This window comes from Gadus macrocephalus, chromosome 18 (assembly GCF_031168955.1).
Source record: "Gadus macrocephalus chromosome 18, ASM3116895v1".
In the NCBI taxonomy this organism is placed as follows: domain Eukaryota; kingdom Metazoa; phylum Chordata; class Actinopteri; order Gadiformes; family Gadidae; genus Gadus; species Gadus macrocephalus.
In genome coordinates, this window is record NC_082399.1 from 10,643,402 (window position 1) to 10,662,305 (window position 18,904).

At 43.4% G+C, this 18,904-nt stretch overlaps 3 protein-coding genes across 7 annotated transcripts; 1 reads left to right on the top strand and 2 right to left on the bottom strand.

Moving 5' to 3' along the window:
* Positions 1-296: 296 nt before the first annotated feature.
* pms2 (PMS1 homolog 2, mismatch repair system component) lies at positions 297-8,533 on the bottom strand. Of its 2 annotated transcripts, none has more exons than XM_060036990.1 (15): positions 8,385-8,533; positions 5,145-5,284; positions 4,942-5,028; positions 4,750-4,852; positions 4,399-4,582; positions 4,044-4,211; positions 3,588-3,685; positions 3,406-3,505; positions 3,236-3,320; positions 2,983-3,138; positions 1,820-2,714; positions 1,364-1,531; positions 1,166-1,266; positions 806-975; positions 297-550 (listed from the first exon to the last, which is right to left on the bottom strand). In XM_060036990.1, the coding sequence occupies exons 1-15, from the start codon at positions 8,387-8,389 to the stop codon at positions 407-409; spliced, it is 2,604 nt and encodes an 867-aa protein (XP_059892973.1). In that variant the 5' UTR covers positions 8,390-8,533; the 3' UTR covers positions 297-406. The 2 variants fall into 2 exon arrangements, with proteins under 2 accessions (XP_059892973.1, XP_059892972.1); XM_060036989.1 differs by lacking the exon at positions 8,385-8,533 and adding an exon at positions 5,544-5,916.
* On the top strand, positions 6,179-18,867 carry eif2ak1 (eukaryotic translation initiation factor 2-alpha kinase 1). Of its 3 annotated transcripts, none has more exons than XM_060036993.1 (16): positions 6,179-6,586; positions 7,594-7,761; positions 8,479-8,615; positions 8,861-8,904; positions 9,002-9,101; positions 9,410-9,490; positions 9,606-9,699; positions 10,132-10,180; positions 10,281-10,653; positions 11,107-11,215; positions 11,408-11,514; positions 14,725-14,844; positions 15,969-16,089; positions 16,311-16,390; positions 16,891-17,124; positions 18,075-18,867. In XM_060036993.1, the coding sequence occupies exons 1-16, from the start codon at positions 6,430-6,432 to the stop codon at positions 18,201-18,203; spliced, it is 2,103 nt and encodes a 700-aa protein (XP_059892976.1). In that variant the 5' UTR covers positions 6,179-6,429; the 3' UTR covers positions 18,204-18,867. The 3 variants fall into 3 exon arrangements, with proteins under 3 accessions (XP_059892976.1, XP_059892980.1, XP_059892977.1); XM_060036994.1 differs by lacking the exon at positions 6,179-6,586 and adding an exon at positions 6,848-7,272; XM_060036997.1 differs by lacking the exon at positions 14,725-14,844.
* Positions 10,981-14,726, bottom strand: LOC132446624 (ankyrin repeat domain-containing protein 61-like). 2 transcript variants are annotated; one of them, XM_060036998.1, is made up of 4 exons: positions 13,930-14,182; positions 12,974-13,145; positions 12,691-12,891; positions 10,981-12,293 (listed from the first exon to the last, which is right to left on the bottom strand). In XM_060036998.1, exons 1-4 carry the CDS (start codon positions 14,031-14,033, stop codon positions 11,673-11,675), a joined length of 1,098 nt encoding a protein of 365 aa, XP_059892981.1. In that variant the 5' UTR covers positions 14,034-14,182; the 3' UTR covers positions 10,981-11,672. The 2 variants fall into 2 exon arrangements, with proteins under 2 accessions (XP_059892981.1, XP_059892982.1); XM_060036999.1 differs by having other exon boundaries at positions 12,691-13,143; positions 13,930-14,726.
* Positions 18,868-18,904: the final 37 nt, after the last annotated feature.

The window sequence follows — 18,904 nt, forward strand, 5'->3', positions numbered from 1 at the left end:
TGCAGGCAAACTCACTTCTGTAATTATCCCTCTGGTACTTATTTTGCCACTGGTATAATGCCTATTTATTGAGATTGTTCTAAGCCAAATCATTTTGTAATATAACAATTTGAGGCTCATTATCATTTTTACAGTTACAATTTTATTGTAGTTGGGGTACCTTGTTTGACATAATTCTCCCGGGTCTATAATGCAATAAACTATATAGGATATATTGGGGAAATTGTTCATAAATGTGCCTAACTTTATGGCGGACTAGGCACAGCATTAATTAACATGAAACAATAATGAAGCAGTTCTCAAAAACGTTTTCACTTTATTAAAACAAACACATAAAAAATTATATAACTCAGAAAGACACCATCCAGATTTTCTTTTGCGCTAAAATCCCCCAAACATCTTTGGTTCAGTCCTGTGAGAGGACGTCCAGGCTGACCAGGTGCCTCATGGTGGGCCGGCCGTGGGGACAGTTCCAGGGCTGCTCTATCTCTCCCATGTGGACCACCAGCTTCTTCATCTCGGAGACACTGAGGGCCGTGCCGATCATTACCTTGGGATGGAAGCCAATACAGGGTTTACACAGGTTGAGAACTTTTAATTGGTCCCCTCCACTTCTATTTTGATAAATGTATATTTGATAACTTAGGGGTTAAACCTGAAGTACCATGTTTGTTCCAAGCTTTCATTTGCACTGCAAATCCAGCATGAATAAATGTGGTTTCATTTACAAGATTTAAAAAAAAGAACTGCTCCAACAATTAAAATGTCCTCACTCAAGCCAAACAGACAACACACACACACTCACAGATTTCCGACAAGCGCGGGAAGCAAACATTTGTCTGACGCGAGACGGCCGACACATGACCCCCGGGCTGTCGCTCAGCATGAAGATAAGCTCCTCGATGTCCGCAGGCCCAAACGTCCAGTTCTTACTGGTGGGCAGCGACACCAGCTTGACCCGCTCCATCACCTGGGCTACAGCGGCACACCGTAACACATGCAGGAATCTTTACTCAGAACGCTACATTCAACATCGAATGTTAAACATACTACCGTTCAGTCTGAAGTCAATTATCTTTTCTGCATTTCTTTGAATCTCTTTGGTCTTAATTCATTGAGCATGCAGTTGTGAGGCATCTTGCTGAAGGTTGTGTCTTTATCATACCTTCCTCATCGATTAGGAAATCGAAACCATTCTTCTGGAAAATGTCCACGTTTTCCATGAGGACGTTCTCGCTGACTGCCGGGAGATGAAGCTTCTGTGGTCTAAATGAAATGTACGAAAAATGCCATCGCTTAGTGAAAGTGCTGAGCAAACAACCTTTAGAGTCGTCATATGTTCTTGTAGGGTTGTTCTTCTTACGCAATGAGTCTCTGCCCTTGGAGCGCGGTGTGCTGTTGCAGCATTTCAAAGTTGTACTTCTCGTCCGAGGCGTGCTGGTCGATCATGAAGATGTCGGAGTTCAGCTTGGTGATGATGAATCCCAGGTTGAACTGACCGATGATCTCCATGTCCTTGAATGTGTCTTTACTGTGGAAACGGGGAAAGTGAATGCTCAGAGGTACGGCTGACGAAAAGGAAAGCCGTCACAAGCTGAAATATAAATTGTAAACCCTTTAAATGTGTGCCGTTAAACTTCCCCAAAATGATAATTAATATGACCTTTGACCCGCAGTAACTATTCAAAACTAAAATTAAAGTCAAACTATAGGTATAATGAATGTATAAGTCCATACATGAAAGGAAATTCAAAGTGCCACTGGCAGTTCTTCATAAATAAGCAGGCGGTTCATACACACCCATTTAAGGAGATCTTACCTGATCTCCTTCCTCAGTTCATCCTCAGCACTCTGGTTCTCCCCCGGGCTGATCTTGGCCCTGAAGCGCCTGTACTTCAAGCGGTCGCTGTCCATCTGCCTCTGAAGCTCGTTCAGCCTCCTCAGCCGACTGGCCAGTTCCTGGAAGCAGAACCTCAGCGGTGCCGTCCTCTTCTGGAGGCTGACCGGAGCATCTACCTTTGAGAGGGAGGATCTGGAACTGTCGCGCTTGGTCGGTTCAGGTCCGGCGGAGGAACCGACAGAGTCCTGGCTCCCCTGGGTCCTGGCTCTCTTGGAGTCAGGACCAGGGGCGGGGTCCTCCTCCCGGGAGGTAGACGGCTCCGTCTTGGTCCCCTGGGCTTCAGGCTCCGAGCAGTGCTGGTCCAAGGGTTCTTCGGACGCCAGGACGTCTGCGATGCAGGGGTGTTTATCGGGCGGGGTGGCCTCCAAACTGCACCGCGGGCTCTCGGGCGTGGCGGTGGTCTGGGAGTCGCACTCAGACAGAGAGCTGCCTCTGCCGGAGTCTTCTATGTCGCCGTCTTGAGTCTTCCCGTACCGGAACGCATCGAGTGACGACCGCCCCGCCGGGGAGGATCTAGTGGCTTCTCTGAGAGGTTTCACGGGCGACTGGATGTGGACGTGAGTGGCGGCCTTCTCTGAGCCCTTGAAAAAGGACTGCAGTGTCTTCTGTTTGGAGCCACCGCTCGCAGGACTCTCCTGGCCCCGTTTGGTGTGGCTGGAGAAGGCAGCCCTCAGCCCTGCCATGTTGAGCGAGGACCTGGGCCTTTGGACCTTGTGTTCATCCTCTTCTCGAGGCTCCACCACCAACTCACCATCAGATGGATCAGCCTGATGTTTTGCTGAGACGGGCCTTGGCTGCACAGATTTAAGGCTATCTACAAAGAGACAAATGGAATGCTTATCACGGCTGTTTTACCCCCATGTGTGAGGCTGGTTAGTTATCACAAACAACTTGTAAATCTATCCACTGGTGACATCACCAGTGGATAGATGTAGGATGGTTAGATCAACCCCAGCCAATCAGTTGATACAGTCCACCAGGGAGACGAACTGGGAGTCGATCCATCATGCATCCAGTTAGACACTAGTGACGTCTACAGTGGAGTTTGATTTAGAAATGGCTCAGGGGGTTGTTCTGCTTACTGTTGCTGAGGTTGGAGGGGTTGTGGTTGAGGCTGATCTTGTTGACCCCTGATTCATACATGGCCACCAGGGAGGTCTTCAGGATGGCCAGAAGGAGCTTCTCTTCCTGCAGGAAGATCTGCCGCTTGTCCGGGGTGACGTTCACGTCAACGCACTCTGAAACGACACCGTCACAAATCAGTTTTTTTTTTTAATAATGCTTACTTCAGCTTTCTCTGTAGAGAAGCCCACTCATCACAAACGGTTTCCTTACCTGAAGCCACTGCGATGTTCAGGGCAACGAAGGGATACTGGTGGCGGTTGTACATGTGGTACACCTCATTCACGATCTTGGTCACCTAGAAGAGAAGAGTTTAACCACAGGGGAGTCTGACAACCTAGGAGTCAGGTAGAAATCATGTACACAGTGAGGTTTAGGATCACCTTGGAAGGATCGCACGGCCGTTTATTGATGAAGAAGAACTGCCGGTCAGTGGCACTCCTTCCCACGCCGTGGTCTCCCCTCGACACAAACCCAGTGATCCTACAACCGTTTATTAAGTATACAATTGATATAGCGCAGAAGGGAAATACACACGCAGTATGTATTCAATAGTCTCCCTCACGTGAAGAGCTCTTTGGGCAGCTCTGCATTAGTGAGTCCATAGTCTTCTTTAACAACGTCCGTCGGGCTAAGCTGCTGGAATGGTAGCAGACTTTGCAGCTGTAAGAAATTATATATCAATCATTTAAAAAAGCCATGCATAAGTTTTACAAGAAGTTCACATGACATAAAACTGACATGAATGACGATGGACTGCAATATTAATAATATCAATAGATAAAGTCATTGATTATATTTACATCAATTTCAGATGTAAATCACAGGCTATGCTAATTTGTGACAATGCCTCGCGTGTAAAACTTAACCAAACATATTTCAATTCAGCGTTTATAAGCGGTTCAAGATGCAAATCTATGATAAAACTAGAGTAGTCCAAATTGGTTTATAATATGCAATAGTGCACTGTATGTGTATGCAACTGAAGTTTATGAATTCAAATTGAAAGAGGTGCTCTGACCTGTTTGGGTCCGTAAATAGCCCCTATGTTGTCCCTCATGCAGGGGCTTCCACTGGTGTTCAGCACCGGACTCCTTTTCCCCTGTCCTGTCTGGTTGGAGCATGTTATCCTCACCCCAGTGGAGATGATACAATAGGACTGGAGGACATGGATCATCTTGGTGAATTCCTGAAAATAAATAGACAAAAGTACATAATTGCCGTTGAGGATGAACAAAATATATTTTCAGGAGGCCGTTACAGATATAATATCAAGGCATTGGTGAGTTTGTTGACATTGGTGCTTAAATCCAGTGACTTACAGAGAGAGGAACACCCTTACCACCACTGCTATTCCAGATTCTGCCCCCACCCACCTTTTTGATATTGCGCTGGAACTCCTTGTGACGGACGGGCAGGGTGTAGAAGAGCTGCCCCAGGCTGACAGTGGAGCCCTGCTGGCGGGGGTGAGGACAGCGCTGGACCAAGTGACCATTGTGGTCAAACACCAGCTTGGTGCCCACTTGGGCGGACTCATGGCAGGTCACCACGCTCAGGTCACTAGCGGGTGTGTGTGAGGGAAAATTATAAAATGACTCCTTGAGTATTATAATTAAAATTGGGTGTGCTCAGACTACACATTATGCATTTGTTAACACATTTTCTGTTTTAATTCACAAATATTTAGATTTGATGCATGTTGTTGAATACTTATTTATGTCTTATACCTCAGAGCACATAATGAGCTGAGAGCTTCACCTCTGAAGCCAAACGTTTCCACGTGAATGAGGTCAGAGAACTCTCGAATCTTCGAAGTGTGATGCTTTAATGCTGTGAAACAGAGGATGAAGATTATCTCATGGGGAATAAATGTGATAGCACCCTTTGCCTAGTTACAGAGAGCAAAATAATACACTTACTCAGTCCTTCAAAGTTGGCTTCCTCTACTCCTTTGCCATTGTCTGACACTTCTACAAGTTCAGCTCCATTATCTTTCAGTCTAACATCTAGATCACACAAAGGCACGAGCATAATGTAAATGACAACCTTTAGAGACAGAGTACAGTGATTTTTAAACTGAGATACATTGGAATATGTTGTGCTACAAGTCCTGTTCACGCACCAACATTGGTAGAGCCCGCATCGATGCTGTTCTCGACCAGCTCTTTGACAGCAGTAGCCAGGGTTAGCACCACCTGCCCTGAGCATATCTGGTGCACTGAGTGCCTGTCTATAGCTTTGATAGCTCCAGCGGGTTCCGAGCTGATCAAGAAGATGAAGGCGGGGATTAGTGAGAGAAATATAAATGTATCTAAAAGTCCAGGTGCATTTATTGTAGAGATTGGTAACAGTAACAATTTGACTGCTAGAATAAAAGTGACTTAAACGACATCCTATCGAGTCGTTCTACACTGAAGACAAAACAAACTAGTCTGATGTAATTAAGTTTAAGATTAAGCTCAAATGTGGGAGCAATAAAATACATGTTATGATAATATAATGTTATAATGTGTCTCCTTACCACTCTTCATTCATTTCTATCCGTCGAAAAGAGTCAGGCAAATTTTGAATTATGTGAAGCTAACAGGGGGAGAAGGACAATGTAGTGAACGCCAAGCCTTATAGTTTCTATTGAGGTTTCATGTCTTTACAGGCATGGCTACAGTCACGTTTTACATGGGTAAACACTCGTCCTGCATGAATCATATGATGGTGTTTAGCGCGCGGCAGTCGGAGAATTCTCCCCCTGTTTACGAGCATCAATTGTGCGTAAAGTTGCGCATAGTTGTAATACGTAAAGTACTATTTAGTTGACAACGCAACAAAAAGTTGTATGACTAAGACAATGTGCATTTTTAAAGGTCAGCTGATAAAATACGTGTATGGTCATAGATATACGTCCTAAAAAATCGAATCATTGCGTTGTTTGTATAATGGTTATGAAGGCTCAGATAATAGGGAGTATCTAACATTTCATTGAGCTCGATAAAACGAAAATGTCTAACCCTAAGACTCTTCGGTGTTCATAGGCAATAGTTATACTAAATACTTATTTTTTTAGGAAGTACAATTATTTTTTAATTATTGCTTTATTATTTTGAAGGAGGAAAGAGTAAAGAACTGTTTCTAATTCGACCTTGCAGTTTTACTGGCAATATCTTTTTGATGATCCCTCTCGGTGACCTGCAATGGCTGATCGTTGAATTGCAATGCGTGGTGCTTTGGGACCTATATCTATATTCTCTTTGATATTCAACATCCAAGACATATACAAATAGGAAACTATGGCTAATTTAAGGACCCGGACATAAGCAAACATGGTTGATGGTGTTTGGTGATGGTTGATGCCTTTGTCAAGTTAAATAATCAAAACTCCGGCAAGTGGTCCGTGGGAGGCAACATCAATTATGCTTAGTTCGAAATACACAGAGCTAAATATGGAGGAATGCTCCAGCTGCAGTGGTAGTAGAATGAGCGAACTCCAAATTCTCTACCAAGAAATCGACAATAGTTTATTCAGTCTGCCAACACGCGAACAGGACGACGAAGACGTCCAGTTTGATAGTAAGCAGCCTTTTAAAACATTGTTTTTGCCTGCACTATGTTCCTCTTTTCGGTAGAACCCAACTACCAGCTCACTATGTATCATGGCATTCCTGGTTTACCTTACCAAATAAAATATTCTAGTTTAGTCCTTGATGTAAAAAGTAAAGAGCACATTTTCAGGGGGTGACTTGGCAAAGTGCTGGGTCCAACCACCCAGTGTCTGTAAAACAAGATGCCTACATCTATACAAAAATAACTTCAAGTCCCCAATGAGTAATTGAGTCCCTACTCTGAGAAGCAATTATGTATTTCCACAATCAAATGATCCTTGGTGTTTACACTTCATTCACTTTGAACTAAAAGTATTTTGTTGACTAACTAACTGGTCGAAAGACAGCTGATTTCAACTGGGACAGCCCTGCCCTTGACTTGCATGGTCATTTGTTAACTATAAGTCAAGAGGAGGTAGAAGGGGACTGGTGTGTACTGGCCTAGGAAGATAAGCATTACAAAGCCGAACACTCCCAAATTGCCTGCATATGACGAGCTTATTCACGGTCCTGGAGACGTCACAGTCTCCGGAGTGTCAGAAATTATTCTGCCGTGTTCGGTGTGGCTCTATTCTCCATCACACACATATAGGGTAAAAATGGACCAAGACAGAGAGAACATCGCTGAGATGATAGCAAGATTTATTGCAGAAGGTAAGCCCTGTCATGAGGGCACTTGGTGGTAAACATGCTAACCGGCTAGTTGAATTGTGGGAACCGGTTGAGCTTCATTGTAAATATGGATCAGGAAAAATAACAAATACTAGTGCTGCTTGGGGGGAGGCATCTTTGAGCAAGGGTGCCTACAGGTTAGCAGCTGACATGGGGAAGGGAACCCCCAGTACCTTATGACTTGGAGTCAGCCACCCTTACAAACTTCTAACCCCCTATTTAACAAAAACCAAACAGATCCTATTCTAACATCATTCATGTTGACGGCTGTTTTTCTGTCCCTGGTTTTCTCCCTCCTTTTAGTGTCTGACCTTGAGAAGAACCAGGAGGTGCTGTCGGCTGGTAATCTGTATACATCCATCGAGGAGTTTGCCTCGGTCATCCCAAACCACCTGCTTTTGGGCTCACTTCTGGAGCATCTGTGCTTCGTCTACGAGAGCGACCCCATACGCTCTCGCATGCTCTTCAAAGGTACCCGTGGTCTTTCTTATAGCTCATTAAAGTAATCATGACTAGGGCCCTATATTTATGTTTTGAATTGAATAGACATTTAAGTCTCCTAAATGAATGTCTAATAAAAGGCCCCATGCCTATTATGGAGGAACTACTAACTACTAATAAATAGGCAGTCACAGAGTTACTTGATGACTTGATGAAGTAAATAAAATATATTTATCTGTTTATTGTATGTATGCCCTGTTGAATTATTGCAGTAGGGTATTTATTAGATTATTATTATTTATTATTTATTGTCTTACTTTTTTGGTCAGCCAATTTTAAAATAGCAATAGCTGTGCCAAAATTTATGAAATCTACGATTACATAAAAGATTATTTTTTCTAAATGGACTGACTACATGTTAAAAGTATAACTGCATCTGCACAGAAGGCTTTTCTCCGAGGAGAATATGTTTTTTTAGATTACACTAAAATGGTTCCAGCAAGAGCGCCACAATGTTTTTTTTATCTGATTTGGGTTTTTGAATAACATAATGCCCTGCCCATTTTTAGAAATCAATTGCCGCCCAGCCAAGGTCAAACTGAAATTCATTGCAAAACGCAAACTTGCATATCTGAATGATCTCACGAGGTTACCTCATTTGCCATGGTTTTCATTCTTGATATTCCCAATTCCTTACATTTTCCGGCCTTTTTGCTCTTTGCCCTCCTTTTTACTCTTGTTTAACAGTCATCGGCCAGCGTTTAACCACCATGAACCTCGTCTCACCATTGGCCGTCAGCGATGAGTTCAGCACCGTCAGACTCCAACACAACCGGGCCTTCACTGAGCTGCTCCACGCCGCTAGCTCCTCCCTATTCCCTCAGGTAGGCGGAGCCAGCCCGGACCGCACTGCCAATCAGGCCTATGGCTAATTATTTTACTCTCCTCTAAAACCAGATTTTTTTTAAAAGGTTGACTACTTTATCTAGCAAAACGTTTCAATTCCCAAATAAGGTACTTTCGCAATAAATGGCAAATATGTGCAAAATACAAATGTCTTAAGCCATTGCCTCTTGATCTACTGATGTTAGTATTGACAATGTGTTATGTGCTCATCGTTTCCCAACAGAGTCAGCAGCTTCTAAGTGCAGACGCACTTGTCCTCCCTGCAAGGTATGAGCCACTCTGTCTTTAATATGAATTATATCTTACCAAGTATATTGAGGCAAATTCTTCAAACTACATCTACGACTTCTTATTTTTCTTCCAGGCTGAAAGAGGGTTTATTTCAGGCACAGACGTCACGCTACCTCAGCGAGTTTGAAGAAATTGGTAGACTGGGAAAAGGAGCATATGGCAAGGTTTTCAAGGTACTGTTTCCTAAAACCACTTTTCTAAAAGCAGAACAAACTGAGTATTAAGTGTGAAGTGTAAAAAGCAGTGTGATTGGGAGGCCACGATATTGTTGCCTTTTTACAAATAAAAGGATAGCAGCTAATTTTTCTTTTTTTTGTATCATAACTTTTTTTCTTCCTCGACAACTGAAATGACAGCTGATTCTCATGAATAAACACCAACGATATGGTCGTAATAACGATGATAAACAGCATCAAGTCATGTTCCGGGTTATATCCCCATATAAGGATATCACTAAGTTCACATCACTTGTGTTTCGTAGGTCATAAACAAGCTAGACGGTCAGAGTTACGCCGTGAAGAAGATTCTCATCAAGAACGTCTCAAGGAATGACTGCATGAAGGTGAGGGCAGCTCGAAGGTCACCATGGATTCATCTTTAGTGGTTTATTATTAGTTTTTACGCTAATTGTTATGGTAACCTGTGACCAACCAATGGGGGTCGCTTTCCACCCCCAGGTGCTAAGAGAGGTCAAAATGCTGTCGAGCCTGCAGCATGTCTGCGTGGTGGGCTACCACACGGCTTGGATGGAGCACGTCCAGCCCCCAGCTTGTGAGTGGCCCTCAAACTGTGGCTGTCCATAGTGAGCTATATATAGGGATTATAGCGTTATTATGGTGCTGTACTAGCTGTACTAGCTCCTACTTGTTGAAGTGGGGGTAGGTCGATCACCCCCCAGTTCGATAGTAGGAGGTTCCACTTCGACAGTGGGATGTTCCACTTCGACAGGCATTCCAGTGCACTTTTCTTAGTTGGAGGTAGGATAAGTCCCACGTCCCACTGGTTTGGATGGGCACTGGAACGCACCATTAGTGTTGCTGACTGCAACAATTCATTTGATTGGTCGATATGGTCGTTAGGAGTAGAGTGTGATTTTAAATATTGAGTGAAAAAATATTATTAATATATATATACTATTATACAATAGAACAAATAGTAAACAAACAGCACAAATATTAAAAATTATTTTGCATATTTTTGCAGACCCCAATTCTCATCTGCCTGCGCTGGAATCCCCTGCTCCACAGTTTAGGTAAATATCGTATTGCAAGAGAATAGGTTAAATTCCGACGTCTCTGTCGATACGGTTCTTAAGATCACCCAGAACTCCGCCTCCCTCTTGTCCTCTGCAGCGGCGACGAAAGCCCGGGCTGCAGCAGCAACGGGTCCTCCATCGTCTTCCAGAGCGGCAGCTGGGTCCAGTCGGACCCCGCTTCGCGGGGCAAGGACGCTCCCGGGACGCTCCCACCCATCACAGCCCTGCTCCCCTCCTCCTCCTCGTGTCCCAAGCTGGTGCGGCGCCTCCCGGAGAGCTACGTGCCGTGCGTTTTCCTGGGTCAGAAGGCAGCGGCGGCGGTGGCGGCTAAGGCCTGCCCCGCGCTGGCCTGGGACGGCTCGGCTCTGGAGAGGGATGATTGGTCGGGCTCCAGTGGGACGGACCGCCAGCCGGAGCCCGGCGTGGACCCGGCGGGGCAGCAGCCTGACGATAAGATATGGCTCAAGGAGGTATGGAAGTCCACATTGATCTGTGTGTGAGGTATTGTGCACGCAAACATAACTAAGTGCAGATACAGAGTTACATCAAGGTTTTAAACTCTGGTGCTGTTAAATAAACCCAATATTCAAATAGAGCCATAACTCCATAATGTCAGAATTAAAACACAGTTGTGACATTTTGGGCACTTTCATTTTGAAGTATATTTATATATATATATATATATATATATATATATATATATATATTATATTTATATATTATAGATAAATGTAATGAAATATATATATCATATAATATGGAAATATTTTATAATTTATCTGTTCCCCAAATGCATAAAAAACAAATTAGAGAAACAATTTGGTATTGTGAGGAGGAACTTTCTTCTCCGTTCCTCAAAAAAAAGTAGAAAGTATTTTCTTTTATTTCCGGATTCATGTGGAGGCGTGTGTGTTTGTGTGTAGGTACAGTTCCACCTGATGCTCTACATACAGATGCAGCTCTGTGAGCGATCCCTGAAGGACTGGATATCGGAAAGGAATTCTCGGCCTTCAGAGGAGCTCTCCTCAAAATGTAAATCACGGGCACAAATACCTCAAGTCACTCACTCACTCACTCACTCATACACTCACTCGCTCTCGCACTCATCCATGACCCACTTTTTCAGGCACAAAAGAATTGAGTTGGTACAGAAGCATGTTTTAATTGTTTGTGTGTGTGTCTGTGTGTGTGTGTGTGTGTGCGTGTGTGGTTTTGCATCCCCAGGTCCCTATGCCTTGGTGGATGTGGAACACACACTCTGCTTGCTTCGGAAAACACTGGAAGGTGTGGAATACATTCACTCCAAGGGAATGATGCACAGAGACCTCAAGGTAACACTCTCCCTGGAAATAACCCCCCTCCTAAAAAGACGACAAGTAAAGTTGCGGTGGAAAGTCAGACGTGTGCGTTCATCCATGTGCACAGCGGTGGCGGCTCAGTAGGCAATGGTTTTTCATAGCAGTTCTTTAGTGGTTAGGTTGTCGCCCAGCTATCCAAGGCACTCGCCGTCGTCCTCCTCCATGCTGAACGAGACGTCGCCGGGAGCGTCCCAGCGGTTGAATACAAAATCGAAAATCGCGTCGGGCAGGACGTCCCTCAGCTGCTCTCTGCCGGCGTGCGCAGGGCTCAGGTACACCCGGTTCTTGCACAGGTCCTTGAGGCTCTTGGGCCGCCGGCTTAGAGCCAGGAGGCGGTCTCTCTGCGCGGCGTAGCACGGCCTCATCAGCACGGCGGGCAGGCGTCCGCTGCCGTCCCGCACGGAGAGGCCCGACGGTCGGGTCAGGCAGAGGAGCTTTGACAGCAGGCTCCCCGCCCGCCGCACGTTCACCGGGCGGTCCAGGAACAGGAGGAGGCAGCCCTCGCCCGCGCCGGTCCTCCGGTTGAGGTCGGCGCCGTGCGACAGCAGCACGTCCACCAGCTCCTCCTGGCCGTAGACGCAGGCCTCCTGCAGGGGCGTCAGGTCGGCTCGGTTGGCCACCTCGGGGTCGGCCCTGTGACGCAGGAGCTCCGCGACACAGCCCAGGCCGGTGGACGCCGGGCCTCGGTGGTCCCGTACGGCTACAGCCGTGGTGGCCAAGTGCAAGGGGGTGTTCCCTGTCCATCTGCTTACCTGGATTATGGAGCAGAAGACAAAATAAAATGGATTTGTGGTTCATGGACAGCCGTTCTCCCCATCTTGGTGATTTTCTGTTGGGAAAGAGATTTCACAGCCATATCTCTGGCTGTGGAGAGGAGAGAGGTATCTAATACCTCTCCAATCTTTCTTTGGAAACCATTTTCAGAATATATATATATATATATTTGTTTTTTTTACTTAGCTTGTCATCCAATACATGGTGACGGGTTATTTCTACATTGTTGGCATCAGCCACAGATTGTAGGTTTAAAGGTCCAAATTTTTTTACCCACGGTAATATTAGCTTAACTTACCACACGTGGTGGTCAAATATAAGTCATTTTTCAGTTACAAGTCCTGCAAAGTGAGATTTAAAGGATCTAAAACATACAGCGTTGATGTCCGCTCCCAGCTTAATGAGGCTAGATGCGATGTCTTTCTGGAGAGTTCCGCTGGCCACGTGCAGCGGGGTCATCCCACTACTGTCCTCTGCGTTGACATCAGCGCCGTAGCTGGCCAGGATGGCTACTGCAGGCAGCACCCCATAGCGAACAGCCAGGTGGAGGGCAGTCTGACTGCTACTGTCGCCACTCTGTAGAAACGGGACCAAAACTGCATTTAAAAAGCAATTACAATATTTCTGTAATATTTGAAATGAATCGACAAAGTTGTACCCTAGCGTTGATGTTGACGCCCTGATCACAGAGTCTGCAGAGGCAGAGCTCATCCTGGGCAAAAACGTCACTCAGGGTAGTCTTGAATCCAGGATTTGGTTTGGGACAAATTCTAAGGTGATGGCCCCAAGTTAAAATCGCAGAGTGCAGGGCGGTGTATCCTTCACTGTCTCTTATGGGGAGTGAGAGAGAGAAATGCATAGCATCATAGTCTGGAGGTCAACAAAGCCTCTTTGCTTTTTGTCTCAGAGAGCACTAAAAAGCATTTTTTTGTCACGTGTCTCTCAATAATAATTTGTCATAAATAATCTATGTCATAAATAATCACACATGTGTGATCTATGAATGTAGGTTACTAGGGCATGCCGTCATTTAACAATTGTGGTGCTACTATTTTTTTATTTTCCAAACGTTGAAGGTCGGCCCTGGCTTGCAGCAGAATCTAAAGTTGCTCCACGTTCTTAGCAGATACAGCTGCATGCAGCGGTGTAATAGCACGCTCCTGAGGAGAGCGCAGGTTGAAACATGCTAGTCATTGAGATGTCTGCTTAGAAAGAATTCAAAATCGTATGACTTGCCATAATGTTGGCAAAGTTGTATTTTCTCTTGGTTTAGCATCAGTAGTTTCCTGCTAGCGCAAGTACTATTTATTAATGTATATTTATAGTCTTTAACTGCAGCTATCAAACAATGTACATTATCATTATTTTTTTATTATTCTGATGTAAGTCCCATATTGTCCATGATTTTTTTTGTTAATATAATTTGTGTTTGAAATTGTAAATAATCATACTTGAAGAAAATACTTTTGTTTTTCTTCATAAAGAAATACATTATTTCATAACTAATGTTTTGTCATTAGTTATTAAATTAATGACAAAACAAGTCTCTTGTTTTCTCATTAGTTTAATAAAGTTTTGGTTTCCTCTTAAAGACCAAGCCATACTTTTTTTTACCTTTCTGAAGACCGGTCTGGATCCTCGTCCCTAATTGATATGCTGACAAGGGTACCATGTCCCGGGGTAAAAGAGTAGCCGTTGCGTTGCATGTCTTGGGCCATTGTTTAATGGCGTAGAAATAACGATCATCTCCGGGTTTCTCTCCGGCTGTTGGTTCGTACCAGGCCTGCCTCAGCAAGGAAATCATTCAGCCATAAGTCACATTCAGCGTCTGCTTGTCATCTCTGAAATATCCGGTTGTGGGCGTAAGTGTAACACGATCAAAAAAGTTATCAGTTGCGACAAATGCATCACGTGTTAGACTTCTGCATTTAAAAACCACAGCAGTGTTAAACCACAACCACCCCGGGAAAAAACTCATCTAGAAAACAACACAAATAGACAAGCGGAGAAGTAAGCCTTGAGAGCGCTCTTCAAAAATGCAAATTAGCATAGCTCGTCCAACTGGTTGGCGTGAGAGAAAGGGACTGATCTTAAGATTCTTGTCAACAAAGAGATAGGTACCGGCTGTCCGGCATTTTTTTATTGATGACATGATTGAAATCGCTGCCAGTATTGATCGGTATTGTTTACAGGGGGGAAAAGAAAGACAATGTGTTCTTCAGAAATGGAAATTACAAACTATGATTGTCCTAAGTTACAAAAAAATAAATAAATGAACACAATAAAGTATAAAGAAAAAGTATTGTATACAGATGTGTCCAGGTAATCTTAATCACGAGTTTTGAAATATCGTAAATTGCATTATTAACGCTTCTTTTTTTTATGGTACGTTTTGTGTCTGCATTCCAGTCTGACATGTACAGCATAGGTGTGTTGGCCCTGGAGCTGTTACAACCCTTTGGGACAGAGATGGAGCGAGTGCGCACCCTGGAGAACCTTCGAGAAGGAAGTCCAGCAACTCTCTCAATTGTAATCAGCGTAAAATATTCCTAATGACAAAACAAGTCTCTTGTTTTCTCATTAGTTTAATAAAGTTTTGGTTTCCTCTTAAAGACCAAGCCATACTTTTTTTAACTTTCTGAAGACCGGTCTGGATCCTCGTTCCTTATTTATATGCCGACAAGGGTACCATGTCCCGGGGTAAAAGAGTAGCCGTTGCGTTGCATGTCTTGGGCCATTGTTTAATGGCGTAGAAATAACGATCATCTCCGGGTTTCTCTCCGGCTGTTGGTTCGTACCAGGCCTGCCTCAGCAAGGAAATCATTCAGCCATGAGTCACATTCAGCGTCTGAGGCCACAGGTTGTAAGCGCAAGGTATAACACAATGCAGAGAGGTTTCTCTGGTTTTAAGAACATATCCCGTCATGAAAGGATACAAATTTAAAAGGGCAGTTTTTTATTTTTGAAGAGCGCTCTCAATGCTTACCTCTCCGCTTGTCTATTTGTGTTGTTTTCTAGATGAGTTTTTTTCCGGGGTGGTTGTGGTTTAACACTGCTGTGGTTTTTAAATGCAGAAGTCTATCACGTGATGCATTTGTCGCAACTGATAACTTTTACACTTACGCCCACAATCGGATATTTCAGAGATGACAAGCAGCCAAATAGTTATAGCATGACCATATAAAATGACAGATTAGAGGCCTCATGTGAACTACAATTCTGAACATGACAATATGGCACATTTCAGGGATTTCAAGTAGCCAAGTAGTTGGACATGAACCTATGTCATGATGAAGATAATAAAGATTCCCTAACCTCTTCAGAAAAAAAATATTGTGACCTGGAATGTGAAATGGTTCCATCTGCATGAATATACAGGATACTTGTATCCACTGAGATGGTTTGGTTCATGTGTTGGTTCGACATTGCGATTCACTTCTGCATATTATAGGACATTCATTAGAACTCAGTGCTGTCAAGTGGAAATGAGACAGCTTGGTCTCACTGATTACAGTTATTTTGAAATTGCATTTTTTTTTTTTTTAAATGTACATTTACTTGTGAATGTTTTTTTTCTTTTTATTGCAAATATTAGGATCTCATCTGCGTAGTAGAGATGCATTACTTTAAGATAATTATATTTTATTTTACAGCCACCGAATATCTTCCTTCATGGTCAAGACAGTCAAGTCAGGATTGGAGACTTTGGTCTGGCCTGCAAGGATATATTGGTGAATGATCAGGATCCATTGCCGTCTGCCTCCAACATTAATGGTAAATACTACTTATCTAGCTCTTACCGTGATGCATTTTGTCGTTTTTTGTACGTTTAGTATTATACATGTTGATTATATTGTTTTCCATGAACATATTAATGTTTCCCCATTAGTAGTGTTTTGTGTCTATTTGTAGGGCGTCTTTGTAACCTCTTGACATTACCAGTAGATGGCAATGTTTTCGTTCAACATAAATATTTTTCTCATTTATTTTTACAGGTTCTCAGCATACAGCAGGTGTGGGCACATTTGTGTACGCTGCCCCAGAGCAACTAGAGGGCTCTTACTACGATTCAAAGGTAAATGTATTCTCAATCTGAGCTTTGCTCAGATCCTTAGCACATCCTTTAGCACCCAGAGATTTTAGGAATTCAAAGATCTCAGTCACATTGTTCTGTTGCTCTGCCTGGCTGTGCAACTTTGTGATGCAAATTAGCATAGCTCGGCCAACTGGTTGGCGTGAGAGAAAGGGACTGATCTTAAGATTCTTGTCAACAAAAAGATAGGTACCGGCTGCTATTTTTTTATTGATGACATGATTGAAATCGCTGCCAGTATTGATCGGTATTGTTTACAGGGGGAAAAATAAAAGAAAGACATTGTGTTCTTCAGAAATGGAAATTACAAACTATGATTGTCCTAAGTTACAAAAAATTAAATAAATGAACACAATAAAGTATAAAGAAAAAGTATTGTATACAGATGTGTCCAGGTAATCTTAATCACGAGTTTTGAAATATCGTAAATTGCATTATTAACGCTTCTTTTTTTTATGGTACGTTTTGTGTCTGCATTCCAGTCGGACATGTACAGCATAGGTGTGTTGGCCCTGGAGCTGTTTCAACCCTTTGGGACAGAGATGGAGCGAGTGCGCACCCTGGAGAACCTTCGAGAAGGAACAGTCCCCGACTCCTTCAGCTATCGGTGGCCAATCCTGGCCAAGTACGTCACGCAGCTAACCAGCAAGGACCCTGGCGTCCGGCCCACCGCCAGCCAGCTCCTGCAAAGCGAACTCTTCAACAGTAAAGACGTGGTATGTATTGAGAGGTTGGAGGGAATAGGCCAAGCAGACACATTGGTTGGTTGGGTAAACCTTGCAGACTCCTAATGTAAACAAAAAAAAACGTTATTGTATTGTAAGTTTACCCACCCAACTAACAAACATGGCCACTAGGTAATTAGGTGTATGGTGGATACAAACAAGTCCAGCAACTCTCTCAGCGTAAAATATTCCTATTGCTTCAAATGGAACGAAGTTACATATCATTATTTATCACTTCAAAAGGTATTTGAAGCAAGTAGGACTTCACTTGATTTCATTGAATACACTTAATTAATATCCATCGGGAATGTCAGTGTTAAAACAGTAAGAACTTTAAAGGTACTGTGTGTAGGATTCGGCAGCATCTAGCGGTGAGGTTGTAAACTGTGAACGACCATTCCCTTTCAAATGTTGTGGGAGAGGCTTCATGGCCTGTACTGTTCCAAAGTGAAGTGATTGTCTATGACAGCATCAATTACCCAAGTGTCAAGTGATGAGATTCCTTGATAGACTTATCAATTATAGTAAGTTATTAAGTAATATTGCAATGATGCTAAACAGATTTAAACGCGTCCTCTCAGTAGCCGTTTGTCCGTTCTTGGCTGGTGTAGAAACATGGCGAGCTCCATGGGGAGGCTGTAGCTTTCCCATGCTGAAGCTTTTCCCAAAGCTGTATCTTTCCCAAAAAAAAGGTTATTATTTATTCATTATAAGATAACAAAACGGAACCAAAATCTTATTTTCAGGGGATTACACACTAACATACTTGAATCAGACATGAATATTATATTTAATTTCTGCAACGTCCGTTCCGCTAAAAGCACCAAATACTACACACTGTGGCTATAAAAAATCTACAGTGCTACCCAACCCTGAATGATATAATTCAACTCTGGGGTTTCCAATCCCAGTACAAGTTTGTAACTCAAATCTTTGTCTAGGTGATACATGGGCTTCAACGGCGGGTGGAGGAGCAGAAAGAGGAGATCAGTGTGCTCCGGAGACAAATCAGTGCGCTCCAGATCTCACAAAGCTCTCCTGGTGGTTCTGACAATAACACTGGACATTGAGAAACAACCTTGACTCAACAGACAATTCAAAGTATATTTATTTATGGCTCAACATGTTCAGCTACCTGGACCTTGCATTCATTCAGAATTGGTGGTGAAAAACACCCTACATGACTGTGTGTGTGTGTGTGTGTGTGTGTGTGTGTGTGTGTGTGTGTGTGTGTGTGTGTGTGTGTGTGTGTGTGTGTGTGTGTGTGTGTGTGTGTGTGTGTGTGTGTGTGTGTGTGTGTGTGTGTGTGTGTGTGGGGAAAATGCTTAATCTTACCTAGTAAGATAGGTATAATGGTTTTAGCTTTATAATAAAACCCTTATCCAATTCTCATGTGGTGTTGTTGGGGGGGAAAGTAGCCAAATGAATGTATGCATGTCGTAAAGAAAGATATAACGCAGTGATAGCAATTCATATGATGGTGATGGGGCATAATCTCAAGGAATGTTGTGTATAAGTGGCTGGATTCTTGTGTGCTTACAAAGTGAATAATCAAAATTAAGAATTTTATTTTTGAAGATCAATACTTCCTAATATGTATAGTTTGTATGTTTTTTCACGAGATTATACATGGGGAGATCTGGCGACTGGATACATCAGTCAAGTCCAGTGAGGGATGTATTCTTCTGCATACGCCTGTAATGAATAAAATAACCCGAAATGTGTTTTACATAACGCAAGTGACACAGTGTACCGGGAACTGAACCGAAAG

Bases quoted from the DNA above. Each gene is read 5' to 3' on its own strand.
- eif2ak1 (XM_060036993.1), top strand. From the start codon at position 6,430: ATGCTTAGTTCGAAATACACAGAGCTAAATATGGAGGAATGCTCCAGC. The intron at 7,762-8,478 runs GTACCCGTGGTC...CTTGTTTAACAG, and splicing joins CTCTCGCATGCTCTTCAAAG to TCATCGGCCAGCGTTTAACC. The intron at 14,845-15,968 runs GTAATCAGCGTA...TTTATTTTACAG, and splicing joins GTCCAGCAACTCTCTCAATT to CCACCGAATATCTTCCTTCA.
- pms2 (XM_060036989.1), bottom strand. The intron at 5,029-5,144 runs GTGCGTGAACAG...TGTGTGATCTAG, and splicing joins TGCGGGCTCTACCAATGTTG to ATGTTAGACTGAAAGATAAT. The intron at 4,853-4,941 runs GTAAGTGTATTA...TCTGTTTCACAG, and splicing joins AGCCAACTTTGAAGGACTGA to CATTAAAGCATCACACTTCG.
- LOC132446624 (XM_060036998.1), bottom strand. From the start codon at position 14,033: ATGGCCCAAGACATGCAACGCAACGGCTACTCTTTTACCCCGGGACAT. The intron at 12,892-12,973 runs GTACAACTTTGT...CCGTTTCTACAG, and splicing joins GCGTCAACATCAACGCTAGG to AGTGGCGACAGTAGCAGTCA. The intron at 12,294-12,690 runs GTATGTTTTAGA...TCCATAATCCAG, and splicing joins TGGGAGCGGACATCAACGCT to GTAAGCAGATGGACAGGGAA.